General features: G+C 41.4%; 1 protein-coding gene across 1 annotated transcript in view; it reads right to left on the bottom strand.

Annotated features, from left to right (window-relative positions):
• The window catches only part of CACNA1C (calcium voltage-gated channel subunit alpha1 C), a gene marked incomplete at its 5' end in the record, with an annotated part of 495,815 nt that overhangs the window by 106,345 nt on the left and 369,671 nt on the right, over positions 1-19,799 (bottom strand). Inside the window, 4 exons of the mRNA XM_082498635.1 lie at positions 731-956; positions 1,766-1,926; positions 4,041-4,067; positions 13,216-13,306. Coding sequence (XP_082354761.1) covers positions 731-956; positions 1,766-1,926; positions 4,041-4,067; positions 13,216-13,306 — 505 coding nt within the window. The remainder of the gene's footprint in view (positions 1-730; positions 957-1,765; positions 1,927-4,040; positions 4,068-13,215; positions 13,307-19,799) is intronic.

The raw sequence follows: 19,799 nt of genomic DNA, 5'->3' as shown, positions 1-19,799 counted from the left end.
CCTCAAGCTGAAAAACTCCTGCCAAACCAAGCTGGTGTTTTGAAGGTACCTGACTGCAGGAAGCAACAACTGTTTAATAGACACCACTGTGTCTTTATGCAGGGGGAGAACACAAAGAAGGAAAATGAAAAAGAGAGGAAAATGGGGTCTGGAAAAGTCTGGTTTCTTCATAAAGCTGCTGCTTCATACTGGACTCCTCTGCAGGAGTGGGGCTGGCAACATCCTTTGCCTATAGCTGCTAGTAGTGACAGTATCTCCCACTCAGGCCACTGTTGAGTCTACTGGAGCTGGCATGGGCTCCTCAGTCGAATGTTGTTTTGGCTCAAAGCAGTCTTTCAGGCTCCTCTCCATCACCATAAAGCAACAGAAAAGGTCACAAGGCTATCTCCTGTTTTGTTTTCACTTTGCCTTTTACAGGGAACCCAAAAGCCCAAGCTCAGCTCACACTATCCTTTTAGATTTCAGTTTAACAATCTGCATGGTATTGCGTGTCTCCAGCCCCCTGTGCTAGACTCCTCACCAATCCTTACTACTCACATCAGGGATATCCAGTCTGTACAGCCCTCCCCATCCTGCCACTGACTTCAGAAGATAAGGACTGTCAACCTAACACTCCCACTACCCAATTAGTGGTAGAAAAAGTGAAAGAACAGATGTGAGTGACTTGTACCTACATATGTTGTGCATTGAGCAGTAACCCTCCTTCATTCTCAAAGAAGCACAAAAGTACCTTGTGATTTTAAATATTCTTAGGAGTCGGACACATCTCAACACTGAAATGCCCAGTGGTGACATGATCTTCGTCTCAACCAGAATCGTTTCCAGGATTCCTCCACACACAATGAAACAGTCAAAGCGGTTGAAGAGGGACACAAAATAGGCCTGGAGACCAAGGCTGTACATCTTCAGCAGCATCTCTGCCGTGAAAAGAGCTAGCAGCACCTTATTGGCAGTGTCTCATGAAAAACAAACAGAAACAGATTACTGAAACTTAGTCAAAAGCTCACCACAGCTAATCATTGGCCCTTGCCTATAAGAAACCCCTTCTGGGATCAGTCTGAAAGATTAACATCATATCAGCTTGGGTCAAAGAATGGACTTCAAAAGCATGGGCATCTCATTCACAGAAATGTTTTACGAAGACGCTTACAGCAATTCTGATGTACTGCACATACAGCTGCAATGTATTACACAACCACACAACCTCCATGGCAGGGACGTGCCTTCCTGTGCACAACCTCCCATCACACTTGTCATCTGCAGATGAGAGTGGGAATAGAAGAGCTGCTGTGCTACCTACTGTTGCTTAATTAAGCCTTTCAGCTGCTCTCACCTTCAGTGAGGATTCAACTGTTCTGCAGACAGAAGAACTTTTCAAATCACTCTTCCTTCCTCAACTCCCTGGTAACTAGAATTTATCATAAATGCCATTTCAGGGAAAACCTTGGAGAACCTGTGGCTTCCAGTAGCTATCCATAAGTCAGAAATCCAGTTGCTGCAAACATATATTTAGCATAAGATCCTGATTTCACCTACACCCAGTGGAACACTGCTTTGGCTGGAAATGAGGAACTTGCGTTTTCCCTGAGATTTCTCCCACTGCAGGCAGATATTTAGTTGTATTCTTTAAGTTCCTCCACAGACAGAGGACTACGTGGAGCTGTGCATGCTCCTTTTACATTGTGTGGTCTAATGCATCAGCTCCTCCCTCAGCCCCCTTTTTTGACACTGACCACAATAAACAGAACCATCAGCCTCTCCTTACCTTGGACCTCCGTGAGCCAGTCTGGCTGGTTGTAGTGTTCAGAGGCAATGGTAAGGGTGTTGAGAAACACAAGGAAGATCACCAACCAGTAGAAAACATTGGACTTGACAGCAGCACGGCACTTTCTTCTGCAGAATCGATTCCATCGGCGCCAGTAGCGACTTGAAAGATTGGAGAAGGAAAAATTCTTTTCAGATAGGGATCCTTAGACTATTGCAAATCTCTGTCAAGAGAGACTCTAGTCTTGATTTATTGTTCAAGAGTGGTAGAGAATAACTTCAAAGTTCACCCTGAGAAATGTTCTCTTATTCTCATCTGAGTCGACAGTTGTGCTCAATCCTTCCTTTAGCTATAGGAATGAAGTTAGTCCTAAACCAATTTGCAACATTCGGGGGTGAATAAACCTCTTCAAGCAATGTGTTAATCCGATTAAGACATCCAACGCAGCTACCCTGAGAGGTGTTTTAGCCCGATTCTCACAAAAATAATTATTGTTCTTGTATTTTATGTTTGTGGCCTGCAATGGGACCTTGCCCAGCCTCAGGACAGTCAATGAAAAGATACCCACTATATACTATGGACCTTTCGATTAAGTCCTTAGAGAGGTGAGGTCAAATAAAATCCATGGAACACTTCCAACATTCAGCAATGTTCAGGAGTAAGCCCAATATGAGGGCTAACTCTGAACAGAAAAACAAAACTTAGGGTACCTCAGCATTGCACGTTCATACCTGGAACTAAGGATACCATTTACTAATCAACAGACCTTTTAAAGTTTGCCTTCCATGAACACATCCCCTTGTGTCACTGATTTCTGAGGGTAATTACTAACCACAGAAGATATTTAAAGCTAATTACACACCTCCTACTCTTCAGAATTTAACTTGCATAGCAACCAGTTTCCAGGCAACACTTGCCACTGTATAATAAATCTAATAGTTTTACATAGATATTATATACATATATGTGTGTGTGCATGCGTGTTTGTCTCTAAAGAAACACACAAATACACAACATTACAGGAAAAGAGAACTTTTCTTGGCTAGTCTTCTCTTACGTATTATTTCTAGTGATAAGCTACGTCCATGCTTGAGGTCAGGGTTCAGCTTCTATAAGAACTAAAGCCAGGCAATGTGAACATCACACAGTGGCCAAAAATTTTGCTACAACATGTTAAAAGGTAATCAAATCCAGGCTGTTTTAGCTATGCAATTTATAAAGGCACCCAGTCTAGCTAGCACAAACATTTAATAAGGGTTGTGTGTTTTGCGGTGGATTTAGGACAAGAAATGATCTTCCCAGGTTTCAAAATGGGCACAACACTTAGGCATTCATGTTGTCATTAAATCATTAGCCATCCCACACACTTTTCTAGGTACTTGTGCACAAACGTGCATGCACACGACCATGTGATGATACAAGTGAGTTTTTGTGCTTACAACTACATACAAATAAATCCACGGATTGTAGGAATACGATCATGTATGCAACTCTTTGCACAGAGATGCATATAGACAGCATGTATGCATATGTGCATTCCTGAATTTACATTACTGTTCATTATTTAGATAAGCTGAAGGACAGAGTTTCTCACTTTTGTTCCAGTTACTCTGAAAATTAATTTAGGTTTTATAAAATTGACTTTGAATTCAGAGTTATGGGCGCAGCTGGGCTGCTAAGAGGTAGAAATGGACTGGGACCTCAACAACCAAGTTCCATGAGTTCAGTCAGCCTTTCCAGCGGAAACTCACAGATGACCACCTGGGGAGTGCTTCACATTTTCAAAAGCTTTAAGTCCACAGAAAAACAAATACAACCAGAAAAACTCCATATGTCCCATGGTGAAAGGGAGCATTTCACAAATAATACGCAAACCTCATCAGCTGAAAGATTTACAATAAAGCAAAGCAGAGTAGCGCAACAAAGTGTAGGAAAGAGAACCTTGAGCTGACAGGGTTGATGTTGATGGATGTAGTATAATTACGTGGTTGAACTTTTTTTCTTTCTGCTTTTATATTTTATGGCTCGAGATATGTAGGTAGCAATCAGATAGGTACTTCTGAGTGAAATACTGTCAGTAGTCCCTGTGCCTTATTTCAGTATGAAACTAAGAAAAAGGATCTTGATTTTGGGTAGATGACTGACTAAAACCTGACAAGTTTGGCAGTATCTCCAGAATCACCACTGTGACCCACAGATGCATAAGTAAACCACTTCAAAAAGTAAGGAACAAAACCAGTAGAAAGAAGGAAAAGCAAAAGTTAGTTTTACTTACCTAAACTTTGATTTTGAGATCCGATGCCTGAAAGACAAGAATTGCTATTAAAGTCTCTGAAGCTGTCCCATACCTCCCAGGCTTTTATGAAAACAGCGATAGAAAGAAACAAAGTTAAGCTCAGTTAATTTTTTAATGGATGGTGTTTTCCTCTTGAATCCCCTGTAAGTCAATGTAGGCACTGGGCATGGCCAGAATTCCCTGATACACAAATCTTGTTTTTGGCGGGAGTCATGAAGCAGGAGGCATGCCATGATGGGATCCTACCACCTACAGACATCACTGAACTAGCTTTTCTCTTGGGTAACAGGCTGGTCTAATGCTAGGGGTACTCTACATCTGCTACCAAATGTATTTTTCAAGTACGACTCTTTTTTCTATTAGTAACTAGACTTTTTTTTCTTATATTAAAATATGCATGACTTTATACAGACAGACTTGTTGCTTTCACACATCACCTGTCACTTCAGGATATATAAGCACATTATGAAACCATGGGGAAAATAATGCTTTCTTTTTTTCTAGCAATTGAGGGAAAAACAGTGCATACTGGATATTTTCAAACTTATACTAACACTTAAATACTAAATACTAACACTTTCTTTGTTACCTATGAAAATTGGTTTGAATTCAAAAGGGTCTGAACAATAACAGATTCTGTTGCTATCAATGAAATTTTGGGAATTAAGCATCCTGAAAAATCGGCCATGTTCCCATTATATATGTTTTTAAATATCTAATTCCATGCACTTGGATTTATTCAACTAAACAATCTCATTAGCCTTTTATAAGAAGTCACAGGCAAAGCTTGAGATAGACCCCAATTCTCTAACCATTACCTTGCTCTGCGTGACACATGTCCTGTAAGGCCTTTGAACTCTTTGGCTGTCTTTCGGTACATGCATAATGGTGCACAGAGAGAAATAAAGGTATGTGGATGCAATGGCATGAGTCAGAGGTGATTTAGGAAGCTGCAAAATCCACTACCAATAACAGAAGAAATGAGAATCTGGGGAGTGACTATGAACAAGACATTTCTGCTGGGTTGAAGCATTTCTTAAGGTTCCCGCTATGATAGGAAAGTGATTCATTGTTGACAACAGTCAGCAAAGGTCTTGCTGTACTGGCTTAAAAATGGATTTACTGTTAGTAGACATGGGACAAAGTAATTGTCAAAGCATCTAACACTACCTTCTGTAGCAGTCTTAAAAATGGTCATGTCCCTGTTTGAGGACATCAGTCACTGACAAGTAATCGGTGATGGGTCAGTTTCCTTACGTGGAAGAGATTTTAGTGATAGGAACATTTCACCAGCAGATGGTCTAAGCAAAAAAAAAAAAGAAAAGCCTTTGCACTGAATACATCATTCCTGCTGTGTCACAGGCAGCTTGTCTAGGCCACATACTAGGCAGCAGCATGGTTACAGACACAGGCAAGAGCTCCTCTGATAAAGAAGAAATAATGCACTGGCTGAACAGAATGCTAAATTACGCTGCAGAGACAAAGCAAGCTTTAACAAGGATGGTGGGTGAAGCACCTACGAAGCACATCCTTAACGTTAAAGTTATCCCAGCTTCTCACAGAATTCTTGCTTGATAAGTGCTACCTACAAACTGTAATGGATCAGATTTACAGGCAACAGGAAAGAAGGCTCAGACAAAGACAACCGAAAGAAAAAGAAGAAAAAATCGCAATGAAGGAGAAAGCTGGGCACTGGAAAGGAGATGGCAAGGACGCTCATAGGAAAAGGCTGGGGGAGGAGGGAAGAGAGCAAGAGAGATGTCATGGGGAACCTGCCTGGTGGAAGGTGAAGGACAGGGAGTGTGAAGTCCTCTGGTGACCTCTCTGGCTAATGGTTTCCCAGTATGGGAGCAGTGTGGCATTTAAGGAATCTTTTATTTATTTAAGCAAAAGAGATGTGGCAGGTGTAGTACTCATCATGCATGTGATAATTATATCTTTGGAGCATTATGAGCAGCAGCCAAGTGCATTCAGTGCTCCCACAGGTTAGCTACAGCCTCCCTCCCCATTGCCTTACTGCTATGGCAGAAGGCTTTATCACATGTGGGTGTGATATATATATAGAACAGGACAAGGAAGGAGGAAGAGATTTATATTTAGAGGCAGAATCCAAGAGTGAAATGGAATTTTGGAAACACAAACTGTACAATACCCAATTCTGAAAACATTATGTCCGAATTGGAAACACATTTTTCAAATAAACCTTATGATCAAGAACCTTTTGTCCTTCAGAACCAGGGTTAACTATGTCACATACAAAAATGCTTTTATGGCATCACTAGGGGCTGTCAAATAGTCTGTATTTGGGGCCTTGCCACAGCTTCTTTGTGACGCTCCAGACTGGCACTTGCCAGGGCTTCAGGGTGGACCAGATTCTCTGCTGAGTTTAAACATGGATCTCTTGCATCCCTGGTATCCTGGGAGCTTTGCGTCATTGGGAGAAAGAGAGCATTCCCATTTGTGTCCAGCTCTGGAATGTCTTGAGAAACTATTGTTTGAAATTAGGGTATAGGAGCCCATACGAAAACCATTTCAGATCACTACTGAGTGTTTTTATCATAGGAACCATATAACTCAGATTATCTTTTAGAAAGACAAACACAAAAATCAGACCTCTATTGTTTGACTAGCTATCTTTTAAATTCTCTAAAACTCTTCTAATCTTACATAGTTATGCACCACATACAGATAAGGAAGTGAAATGTAAAGATTTTATCAACATAAACTCAGGATAATCAGCATATTTCAAATGTAGTGAGATATCCCGTGTTCTGAGAGATAAAGTCTTTATTGCTCTGTTCATGGTGGACACCAGAGAAGAGAAACTATGCGCTTGTGAAGGGTGTGACACCTGCATAACAGGGATTGAGGACTTTGTGTAATTGTACACACAACAAACAATTCCGGAAAAATCTTGTAGGTCTCCAAGCATGACATAAAGGCCATGGTACAGTTGTTTTCTGGGTGTAGAAATTAATAAACATGACCATGAAATTATCTGGCATGCTGGTCTCAACTACTTTTACACTATATGATCCTCCCTATAGGTGACTATCTTCATGAGGACTTACAAAAGCCCTTGGATAATAGTAAAACCTCTCAGAAAAGCAGTAACGCAGAAATTTACTTACTATGCCTCTAGGTTATACACAACTTTGGAGAACATCCAAAGAGCTGCACTGTGCATATCCTACAGATTTTAGAACTGTGAGAACATGGTCCCAGTGTGATACTGATTCCGTTTTGGTGCAATATGGTGCATTCATGCAGTTACTGGTCAAACAGCACAACATTTTCCCCTCTCTCTATTCCTGCTCATGACATTTCATTGCTTCTAGCATGCTGGCATCCCTGAAGAGAAGATGCCCACCCTAGGGTCCTTTTTCCACATATTACTGGGACAAGAGCATATAGCATCATGACATTTCAGGAATGTATGCTGCATACCTGATAATCTCTCAGGCTAATAAAGTGTTAGGGCTAAGTTCTACCCTCAGCTATGCCTCTGCAATTCACACTGAAGCAATGGGCCTCCATCCTTCCACCTGGTTACCCTCTGTACCGTGCAACTAACACTGGAAACTTGTTCAGGGACATGCAACGACCATTTCATATTAATTAAAAAGCTTCCAGCAAAACAGAACAGATGACTGGCCCTGGAGAACTTGCGTTCTGATGTGGCCTGAGATCATCCTGCTGAGGCAATCACTGAATTTCAGCACAGTCCATACAGCAATGCTTCTTCTCTTTGTTTACATTCTTGCCCTCTTGCAGAAGCACTGGAGAGCACACTGACCTGATGGGAGCGATGCTGGTTTTAAGAGAGAGGTTGTTGTTGGCGATCAGCAGTAAGAAACTGTAGAACATCCTTAAGAAAACTGGATCTGTCCAGCTTAAAATTGAGCTGGTTTGGTATTCAACAGGCTTTCTTACAGGCTGGAAAAATGGGCCAGCACTTCAGCATTCAGTGAATAATCTTGCTCTCCCTGTGGCAAGTCACAGGCAAGGCCTGTCACAGAATCTGAAGTAGGAAGATAATTCCTCCTCCACAAGGGCATGCTATTGTCCTTTAGACACATATCTAGAGCTGACTGTGAATATCAAAACCACTGTGCTCATAATAAATTGGAAAGTAGTAGCTGAGGCTGACACATAAGGGTTGATCCTGTGTGTTTTCCCACTGAAGTCAGCAGTAGCTTCAGAGCTTTTGGCAGACTTTTCTTACCACTGCTTCTGATGTGATGGGGACTTTGGTCCTCACAGAAGGAGGTTATCTTCTCATCAGGTGAAAACCAGCAGCAACTATAGCGAACCTGCAAACAAACTGACTCTTTTGCCTTTACCACTGGCTCCTACGCTGATTATTGCAAGAACTGCATAGGAATTATGTTCCCAGCCAGAAAAGCACCAAGGGAAAAATCACTGATGGTTCAGCTGCCAGGGAAAGCTTCCATTGTTCATATTTCCAGGACACACTGTTTTCAGTTGGAAAGCCAGTGCCGGTTGCTCCTTTTGTTTTATCCTGTTTTATTCTTTTAACCCTCTTTGGTGGAAAAGCAATCGAACTGTCCTCCAAATGTATGGAAATCCCATCCAAGGTGAAAATGCCAAGTGGCTTATTGTTTCAGTGAAAGCAGATAAATTTAAGCTCTCTTTCCCTTTGAGCTCAAGTGCTTCACTTTTCTATTGAGGCTCTATGGAACATTAGTTTCCACAAAGGTCTTTTTTTTTTTTAGCTAATACATATGTATAAAAGCAAGCTCTATTGTGGCACTCCAGATCTGTATGGTTGTATTAGAAAATTAACATTCTGGTTGTATTGGAAGATTATATATGCTGACATCCCGCACAGAACAGATTACTACTGATTATGAGCAAGAGCCTGTCCTCAGGAATCTAAGTCCTGCACAGCAGTAACCACAGAGGCTCAGGGAAATTACTCATTATTGGAAAGTCCTGGCTATAAGGCTATCCTGTAAATAGAAACCCATTGCTCCGAGTTCTGGGTTTACCCCACTCATGCTTGCTGCAGAGGAAACATGTTTCTTCGTACCCAGAGGCAACAGGTTATTAAAGCTGTGACACATCAGAAGTAAGATAAGTTCCACTTCCAAAAGTTGTCCTTGAGGATAAAAGCTGTTGTGTTTCTGAGGCAGGGTGGATGTCAGTGCAGTACAAGGCAATACCATGACAGGGATGATATACTGTGGAAGTTGTGGGACGCTTTTTAATGTCCTGTGGAACCCTACAAAATCTTTTTCAAATTCAGATGCCTGATAAAGCTAATGCCCGTGTTTGGAAGGGAACTACTCCTTGACACAGCTCTCCTGATGGCACCAGAATTAAATCAGGAATGAATATGAATGAAGGGCTTGGTTTTTTTTGTTTGGGTTTTTTTTTTTTTTTTTTTTTTTTTAGTTCTAAGAAATGGAATTACACAATAAGCAAAGAGAGATTAGATATTAGATTCCTCCTGAAACTCCTTCTGCTGGTTTGAAGACTGGCATTGCTGTAGACAGCACAGCTGATGAAGGCAGTTTCTATCGTATGGATACTATAGAAATAAAAGCGTCTTTGAGACAATTCATCAGCAGGAGATAGCTTCTGTTTGCAAGGTACTCTCCTGATCTCACATAGCATATGTCTCTGTGGAGCCAAGAAATGCTGTCAAAAGGCATGCTTGAGCCTGGCTTCTCAAGCAGATCTTTCTGTCATTCACAGACCCAGCCTTTCAAAGCTCTACAGCTTTTTATAAGAACAGAAAGAACAGCCAGTAATTCTGAATTATCTTCAACAAAAAAATGCTTTTTCTTTCAGTCTCCTGGGTTCTTTTTTCCTTTTATCATGAGCACATGCTGATGGCAAGGTCAGCCTGTAACTGTGGTGGTGGTGCTGGGGTGGTTAAATGCCCTAGCAGCCTGATGCCACTAAATAAATAAATATATTACCTTTGACTTGAAATCTCCCTGTTGCTTCAGTCATGTCTGGCTGCAGCTTGCCCAGTGCAGTCTCTGCCCTCTGGGAAAAATGTGTTTATAGCAAGGCAAAGGGGCCTCATGGCCACTAGGTGATTTTAGCAGGGTGGTAAAAATGAAGACTCATCTGCAACAGATGAAACTCAACAATTGAACAAAAAACTTGTCTAGCCATTTCAACCATAAAAACAAAATCCAGAGGGCAGATGACTGATCAAAAGTCTGGGCCTAATCTTCAACTAGACTAAATCAGAATGGCATGACTATAATTATTAATGGTTACTCAAAGTCACTAATACTAGAAGAGGAACTTTGAAACGCTCAACTGACTTCTCACATGAATTATCTGTGGTCTTGAACACTGGACCAAATTCTGATTCTCTTAGTCAGGTTGCAATAAAAGAAAATACTCATTCAAATAAATTCTTGCTTACATTTTATATGTTGCAGCAGGACTACAGGCCTATGGAAGATTTAAACGAGGGCTCAGTAAGAAGAAGAGGTCTTAATTCTTGAAACCAGGAAAGCTTGTTTCTCTCTCTGCCTGAGTGTGTGATGCAGTAACAAAACAAAGCCGAAAGAATTCCAAGCCTCAGAATTAAATGCAGATCTGAATGTATCCATAACTAAGGAATTTGCAGCTCCACAAGTTTGAGACAAACATTTTACAAAAGCAGGGAGCATTGGCAGAATTTGTATTTCACTCCAGAGTTTCAAATGCAATGATACAGCCATTCATTTTTCTGGATGAAGGAGCCTATCCATCTCTTAGACATGAAAAGCAATCTGAGTGAGGCCTTGAGGATCTTAATTGTCCTTGGGTAAGGGGTAAAAAAACCCTTCTCAATAACAGACTTCAATTTCCCTACTGTACATCACCCGTTTTCAAATGAAGTGGAAAGCGGCAAGGAAACTGTTTATCTCCCTGAATCTTACCTGTCCTGCTCTGGTGAAACTTAGGGCCCCGTTTTAACGTTTACAACATGGGAAGGAGAAATGAAGTTCTGTTTTCCTGTCATTTTCCTATGCCTTCTTCCCTGAAATGTGTTGGACGTAGCCATCCCGTGATTGTGACGCCAAATGACAGTACTGCCGTTCTCCTGTGGGCATGTTGGGCTATTTTAAGTAAACTCCATTCTAAGTCATGATTACATTTAGAGTTGGGTTTAACTTCAGCTCTCCTGGCCACATTCCAGCCAAGGGAATTATGTTCTGCTTGCCAAAATCCCCATGCAGTTTCAGTTTTGCACAAGCTATCCCTCATGCGTCTCCTTATACACTTGTGCCCTTTGTTGTTAAACACCTGCCACATTTTATCCTGAAGGTGGCTGAACTCTAATGCTGTGAAAACAATCCCTGTATTTACAGTTCATAAAGTCCTTTAGGATCCTTTGGGATTAAGGACATTAAATGAATGTAAGCTGTAATATTAAATATATATGCAACTTTACAGTAACAGTTGCCATTGTTGTTGGTACTGAGTAGCACCAGGGGACCCATTGTGTTGGGAACCATAACTGCAGAATAGAGATGGTTCTCCAAATTGGATCCAGCTGGAAGAAGTGGTCGCATATCCAGCTGCTGCTTCATGTAATGCGACAAGAGCACAAGCAACTTGGTGGGGTGCTAAAGGGAGGGCTAAAACTGCCTCGCAATCATGAATAGACCTTCCCTGGTCCTTTCAGAAAAGAGTTCATAATCTAAACTAAAATGCCAGACTCAGCAGGTAGGCAACAGCAGGCAGGTAAAAGAAAGCTATCAGAAATAATTTCTCCTGGGGTTTATAAGTCTCTGGCTGGCACTTACAGGAAAGCAGACTGAATTTACAACATATTCCACATATCACATCTTGTAGTGCAGATAAGATCTCCTCCTCTTCAGTTTGTAGAGGAGAGGGCCAATGGTGTGTGTGGAAGATACAATCAAGGTCTACAAAGTCATGAAAGTGATAGATAAGCTGAATGCAGAACTGTTGATCACCAAATCTCACAGTATTAGAAGGACAGACATTGACTAAAAGTAATCGTAGATCATCTTAAAACAGATGCAAGAAAGTACTTGTCTACACAGCAGGTAGTGAACTTCTGAAAATTGGTGCCACAGGACATTGTGAGGGCAGACAGCCTTAGTAGGTTCAGATAAATCTATGGATGGCAGGTCCATAAATCGCCACTAAAGGCAAAAAAGCAGAAGTGTGCCCTCTAGCAACTCTCGTCCAATAAGCATGAATTTGGGAGCAGTAAAAGGGGACTGGAAAGTAGGAAATCGCCAGGCTTGTGCACTTGCCCTCATGTCACTGTCAGGACCTGAACACTGGCCAGCTGGACAAAATAGAGCACTTCTTACATACTTATGATGAGGATTTGACCAACACTGAAGAGCTCAAGGCATGCCCAAGGACAGGACAGAGCTTTAAAATACTCCAGCATGGTACAAGCTATAGCACTGCTATGCTTAGCCCATTTTTCAAGGAAATTTGGAGGGACTAACATATTCCTTCACAGCATAAAGTCCAGTCTTGTTCAAGTCATGCAAAAGGGAAGAAAGGACTCCTCTTGCCTATTCTTGGTCTCTGTGATGCTAAAAAATAATATGGTATTTCATAAGTGCTATCTCACACATTCTTGGGCATCTACATTAACTACAATGGTGCAATATCAAGAAGGCATTATTTCTTCCTAACTGATGTATTTCTTTGTCACTGCTGTATTGTGTTCAGCATTTGAAGGGTGTAATTCAGGCTGCAGGATGGGAGTTATCATCCATGTATTTCTATTACAAGACACTGTAAAGTGTACAAGAATCATCAGAGAAATTAAAACAGACCAGTCATTTCCACTCTTTGGTCTACATATACTGGATTTGATTATCTATCACCAAAGAGGAATTTTAAAATAAGAACAGTTCTTCTTTTAGCTATTATGCAAAAACAGATCTGATTATCCTGGGCATTCTGTGCGTTATTTACATCTATGTAAACCCAGAGGCTCTCCACTAATGTCCAGAGGGAGTTTACATTGCAATTAAGATAAGAACCAGGATCAAAAGATATTCCACACCCTCCCCTTTCACCCATTGTGGGGTTTTCATCCCCTTAAAAAGCCTGACATTTGCCCAAGCTTTAACTCACCAAGCTCAATCCAACACCTACATACATATATCTGTGTATATGTACTCACGCTAGCCTAGCACCGCAGTTTTCGCCTTCAATATCTGCTCCAGGGACGTTGTCTGTGTTCACGGACTCGGTCTCACTGGTGGGCATGCTCACTGTAAGAGTCAAAGGGAAGAAAAAGAGAGAGTTGGCCATTAGAACCTGGCACATCTCTTAACGAATCATGACTGAAGGAACTGGCTTAATGAAAAGACCATCAGCTGCAGGTCCTGAGGATTAAGCAATTTGCTGAGCAAGTCTAGTGTGTCCCTGCACAGGCCAGGCTGGGCAGGTAGACTTCAGGACCATACACAGATTACTCAAATGCTAAAGGGAAGAAGCAGCTGCTTTCTTTCTTTCAGAGTCAATTCCTGGAAATTTTATGAATGAGAACCATTAAAAATTAGAGAACCTGGCAAAGCCATCAAAGAAGCTTTTGCTCGATTCAGTGGAACACCCGAAAAAATGCCCCTTTGCTTGCACCAGCCCAACCATCTCACTGCCCTCCCCAATCTCTTCTGCAATGAGCAGAGTGCAAGTAAAAAGATTGACAGGTATTCAGAAAAATGTCTTCTGTTAGCCTGACAGCAAGTACCACATAAATAATACTGATGGCTGGTCTGTCATATACTAACCATTAATGTGTTTCAACCTTACACTTATAAACTGGACCTATAGGAATTAGAGGGGGATTCAGACTCTCTGACCCATTCAGATATTACCAACAATGGAGCTAGTGAATATGGACTATGGTAGAGATTTTATGTGGACACCCACCAACTAAGAACTGGACAGAATCTCCCAGGCTTTTACAGAAGTATTATGGAACAAACATCAAATGAAAGCAACCTTAGGTGTAAACTCATCTGGATTCAAGGACCTGTCACATCTTCTATCTGTAATCAAACCTCAATATTTTATTTGCTTCTACAGATCATAAAAAAAAAAAAGATATCACAATTTCCATTTCACCAGTTGCTCCCAGCTCCTATATGAGCTCTAATAACTCCTTAATATATAATCATTCAACATACATTAGGACAATGGATAGGATCCAATGTGTGTCCTCTTCCCTCCTGCCCCCTTTTCAAATACACAAAACAAATGAAAGAATGATACTTAAAACTGAATGATGGAGGAGTTAAACTGATATCTCAGATGCCCGGTAGAACTTCAGAACATGAGCTGTATTAGCAGTTGGATATCTCAGATGAGATTTGAAAGCATGCACTATTAGCTGTTGGAGAGGCTTCTAACAGCCTGTAAGAATACGTTACTCAATATTGAGAGCATATCTGTTTGTGGATCCTTGGCGCAAAAGCAGGCCATGTAGAATAAATAAGTTCCGCATTTCAGTTGGGCAGATGTTTAACGGGCCAGGGGACCAGGTCTTCTTTCAGAGGCTAGAAAGATATCAGAAGGTTTTTCCCAAGAGGTCTTGGGTTCCTGCTCTGAAAGCATGATGGTAGAAACGTCCCTCAAAATGAACTATCTTTCCTTCATCGCATTCCAACAATTCATGTGCCTACAACATATGCCTTGGGAATTCTAAAGTCCTTGTACTGTGTTCTTAGGACCACATGAAACAATGGGCTGTCTAGTACTCTTAGCGTAACTATGAAATATTGTACTCTAATGGTGCCTGTTGCTTTACAAAGACTAGATGTTTTAATAATCTCATCTGTTCGGAAAGACAAATTAAGGAATCAAGTGAATTCATATTTTGATGCACACAAAACAGTCAAGTAAGCTGTAAGAAAAAACAACATTCATAATTAAAATTTTCAGTCCAGACTAAGCCCTTCAGGAAGAAAACAAAACGTTGATATTTCGCAAGTCATCTTTGAAGATGAGGTAAAGCACTTTCAAGTCATATTTGACCTTATTTGCAAATGGAAAACAATTTTGAAGACATTAGCAAGAGATTGATTTGCAGAGCAGCTTATTATCTTGAGTGCATGAAGAGGACACTGCACAAGCAATGGAAAAAGCAAGGCACGCACATGCAGAAGTATACAAAGGTACATTATATGTCAGTCTGTATAGAGATATATAGACACATATGCACAGATATACACCGTGTGGACACAGAGTGCAGTGGAACATTACCATGGGTTTCTGTGGAGTGACTAAACCAAGCAAACTTTCCTTTCTTCTCATCAGGCAAGCCAGCTGGAGTGCTTCCTTTCACAGACAAGATGGTCAGTGTCAAGTACCAGGAACAAGACATCAATAGAGAACATGCAGCCAGTGACAGGCGAAAGAAAAAAACAAGGAACTCAGCTTACACATGACATCCACTTCTGTCTGAAAACTTCATCATGTGAATTAAAAGTACAAAATCAAAAACAAAGGAAGTATGAAATATTATAACAGATCATCAGAGGATAATTCTGCCTTGCTTTCTGCTCTTTTTCATATCTGACTTCAGAGAACATGAAGTTGTTGAATTTAAGTTTATGGATAAAATCCTTTTTCCAGTGATATCAATGGCAAAACTCATCTTGTTTGACTGTCTGACCATTTGAAATTGATGAGACTAATGCAATCACAATTCGTCCCCTGGTTATCTCCTCACCTAAGGAGGTCCCTAAGGGTCAGAATCTAGACTAGCCAATTTTTGAATGAAGTTCCTTGGCTTTCTTCCTAAACTGCCCCAATACCTAGAAATGCTTTCAAAACTGTCAGAACTGCTAAAGGAACGTTGTCCGGGTAATCACATTTTTCTGTCTTTCTCTGTCTCTAGAGATGAACAACCTTCATCAAGCACTCAGACATACACTGCCTTACCCAAACTAGGATACCCCTAGAAAATGTCTCATGATTTCCATTTGAGTTTACATCTGGACTTGCCCTCTGACATCCTCCTGCTGCATAACTTTTCATGGCATTAGTTAACGTTGATCCTCTGCCTGTTACGCTCAAAGGCCCTCAGCCTACACAGATCAGATGTGCACGCACAGAGAAGTCTTAGAGCTTACTTCACACTTCCCTAATCTCACTGCTGCAGAAAGCCAAATTAAAGTGAGGGATGCAGGTGCAGTGGCACACGGGCTGAAGAGACTCCTGCGGTTCCGGCTAGCTTGCTGGCGCTAGCTCACAGGCATTCATTACACTGCACTGATGGAAAACGTTAAGGACAATAAAAAGTATTAAGATGACATCAAGTATAAGAGGAATGATAGCCTAGAAGTTAAAGGCCAGGACAGGCAGGAGATTAGGACTATATTCCCCAATGTGGTATGCTCTCAGTGGGGCAATCACTTATTTTACCTGGGACCTCACATCACCTTCAATATCAGGGGATAATCGTGTGCAGATGCTGTGAGGTTCATTCAGGCCAGTTAACAAATCCCCAAAACAGAAGATGCTGCTGGAGAGGTGTGCATAAACCGGGGCTGAATATGAGAGGAAGTAAATCAAATACTGCCCAGATGGCTTTCTTATCTGACTCAGTTCTCAGAGACGCAGACCTTGTGCCCGCACCCCGGCTCCAGCCTAGAAACAAGGCAGGCATTTTTTTGCAGTCCGGGTAATTAATTACTGGAACCATGTACCAAGAATGCTGGTGGTAAATCCACCACAGGAATGTTTTAATTAGGAAGAGATGTTTTTTCTAAATGGTGGGCTCTAGTCCAGACCAGAGTTATGTTTAGGACCATGATATACAGACTATGCCACCTCACTGGCCACTTCCTCCTTGTAATTTTGGGAGCTGAGCACAAAGTAAAAAAGAGGCAAATGCAGATTTCCTCCCACCGGGGCACAGAGGGACTTAGCAGGGGAAATCTTGGTGCCTTGCCTCCATGTGTCTTCAGTGACTTGGGCATTCTTACAGGAGTGGTTCTCTGTCAAGGTAGAAGGCACATCGTTTCTCTGTGGGCTCCCTACTTCCTGGCCTTCAAGCAGAGCATTAAATCTTCAATCTACCCCATACTTTTCATTGAAGATGCTTCAGCATCTAAACTGCAGCGTGGGCAAAGCAGTGATGGAACCCTGTGCATACTACTCAACTGCCCACCCAACACCCTAAGGTATTAGGTCAAGCAACTAAATACCCATGTTGTACGTAGGTGACTTCTTGACAGTAGAGAACAACTCTGTCCCCTCACCCCTCCATCCTAAGTGACAGCAAGCTGTTAAAGGGATGAGAAGGCATTGCCATCAGGCATTTTGCCTTTGCTGGACTACACCAGGAGCAGCAGTGCAGCAAACGGGGCAATGAGTATACAGAGTGGATGGCTCACTTCAACCAAAGCAGTACGGTGAGCCACTAACAACAACACAGGCACAGGTCCCATAGAATATATTACATATTTCACAGAATTATAAAATGGTTTGGGTTAGAAGGGACCTTTAAAGATCATCCAGTCCACCGCCCCTGCCATGTGCAGAGACATCTGTCACTAGATCAGATTGCTCAAAGCCCCATCCAACCTGGCCTTGAGCGCTTCCCATGATGGGGCATCCACAACTTCTCTGGGCAACCTGCTTCAGTGTACCTCTTCCTGAGGCAAATCATGGTGGCTTTGCTTACACAGCAATCTCTTTTCTTGGATTTATCATCACATCCATAATTCACTCTGGTTGATGAAACCTCCCATTAGTTACATACTCTCTAGGTAGCAATGTTTTTACAGGGAAGTGAATCAACTTTTTAAAGGCATGCAAGTATCTTATAAGGACCAGTAGGTTTTATACTCTCTCAACAGTTGCTTCTGAAGCCTTTGCACTTCTTATATCTTGCCACAGTGTGGCTCATCTCTGAACATAGACTTTTTCTCCTAAACTACCTAAACTCCACTTTCGCATTACTTACATAAGATTCCTGCAACAACTAAAGCAACAACAAATGCTATGTTGTAGCTTCCTTAAAAATGAATCTGAGAAATTCTTCATGTTATGTTAATTCTACCTCTGAGACCCAGCAGACAGAAATACGGACAGAGTCTGCAGTCCATGACAGCTAGACAAACAGATGTATGAGACACTTTGAGACCCTCTGTTCCATGTCACTGGCACCAAGCATGGATACCAGCTCTACTCTTGCACTAGCATATGTCCCTCCTCCAATGAAGTGCCCCATGGACATGCAATGAATTATTAGATGGCAGGTTGCCAAAAGACAGCCAACCACTGAACCAGAAAGCTGGCACAAGCAAATACCCTTCTGTGTAGCTCTGAGATAATTTTTCCTTTACACACTTGGAGAATAATATTTGCTCCCAGTTCAGAAATATCATTACCACTGTTGAATATTGCATCTATGACATGCTTGTCACCTCGGCAGTAGAAGTAATTCTAATATTCAGATTTATCTCCATGGATTATATAATGTTGCCACACTTGTTGCTGAATCTCACTTTAATACTTAAATTGTCACAGGTGATTCAAGGCCCAGAGAAGGTCATGCCTGGTCAAAGGGTGCCCAGTTCCACAAATACAGACAAAGCATAAATTTTTCACAGATTTTAACGGGATGCATTACTACATGACTTTGCAGATCTGGGCATTACTTTTAGAACTGGTTATGTCAGAGGCTATTCACATTTCCTGACTTCATGTCTCTGATTCAGCTGTTGGAGTTAGGTTATCAAGGCAGATAGATTCCTATCACGGGTTTTCTGAATGCCGTGCTGATGTCTCCCTCAACCATGTGGACAGGCTGGGCATTTACCTTATGTCCTTGGGTTAGGTACCTGACTTGAAACAGCATCACTATCCAACAATACGTCCATTCATACTGAAAAAGGCCCATAGTGGGTTTTCAGGTTAAGAAAAGCAACAATAAACTTGATTGTGTTTTCTAATATGCTCATTTAGACTCCAATTTCTCCAGCACTCCAATTTCCAGTATGAATTACTTTGCAGAATATGTGCCTAAATCACCCTTTTGCCCATGCTCGCATTTGAGGTCAGAAGGACCTGACGCCACTCCACCACCATTTCATGTTATTGTGTCACCTTGGCCATATGCCAAGGCCATAAGCCTTTCTACGTACCTGTTCAGGTTTTCTAAAAGGGGGATTATAATTCTGCACTCACCTTGCAAATCTCCCTGAGATCTGCAGATGAAACACATTACAATAAGTGCTAAGTACTATAGTTATTACTGATACTAATGTCTCCCAAGCGGGACACTGCTGAACTATAAAGCAAATGTAAAGAGCAAAGAAGTCCTGTGAATTCTCCAGCTGGGATTTAAGATTTCTTTTTCCATCAAGCACAACAAGAATAAATTGCAATATCCAGGCTGCTTCTTTCAACAGAACGTGCATCAAGTGAATGACTTTGTCTCCAGTAAAAACCCTGCTTCCCGTGGTGCCTCTCATGCCCATCATTTCATGAATGAGTCTATGGGCAGCTGTCAGAATATCAATCAACTCATATTTTTTCAGTGGAGAGCTCTCATTTTAATTAATACGCGAATATTGCCTAGCTTTCCTCTTCTTATTGCCTGATTTGGAAATGCTGCACTCATTCATCTTATTCATTAATTTAAATAAGATACAGCTTTCATTCCACTACATGCACACAGTGTCTTGGGAACAATCAATGAGTGTGTTCTTAAATGCAAGCAGCATGCAGAAAGTAAACTGCAGAGGTAAA

The sequence above is a fragment of the Vanellus vanellus genome (genome assembly GCF_965231255.1).
Source record: "Vanellus vanellus genome assembly, chromosome: 1".
In the NCBI taxonomy this organism is placed as follows: domain Eukaryota; kingdom Metazoa; phylum Chordata; class Aves; order Charadriiformes; family Charadriidae; genus Vanellus; species Vanellus vanellus.
The sequence above is the reverse complement of the archived record's forward strand: the minus strand, read 5'-3'. Positions and strand labels throughout refer to the sequence as shown.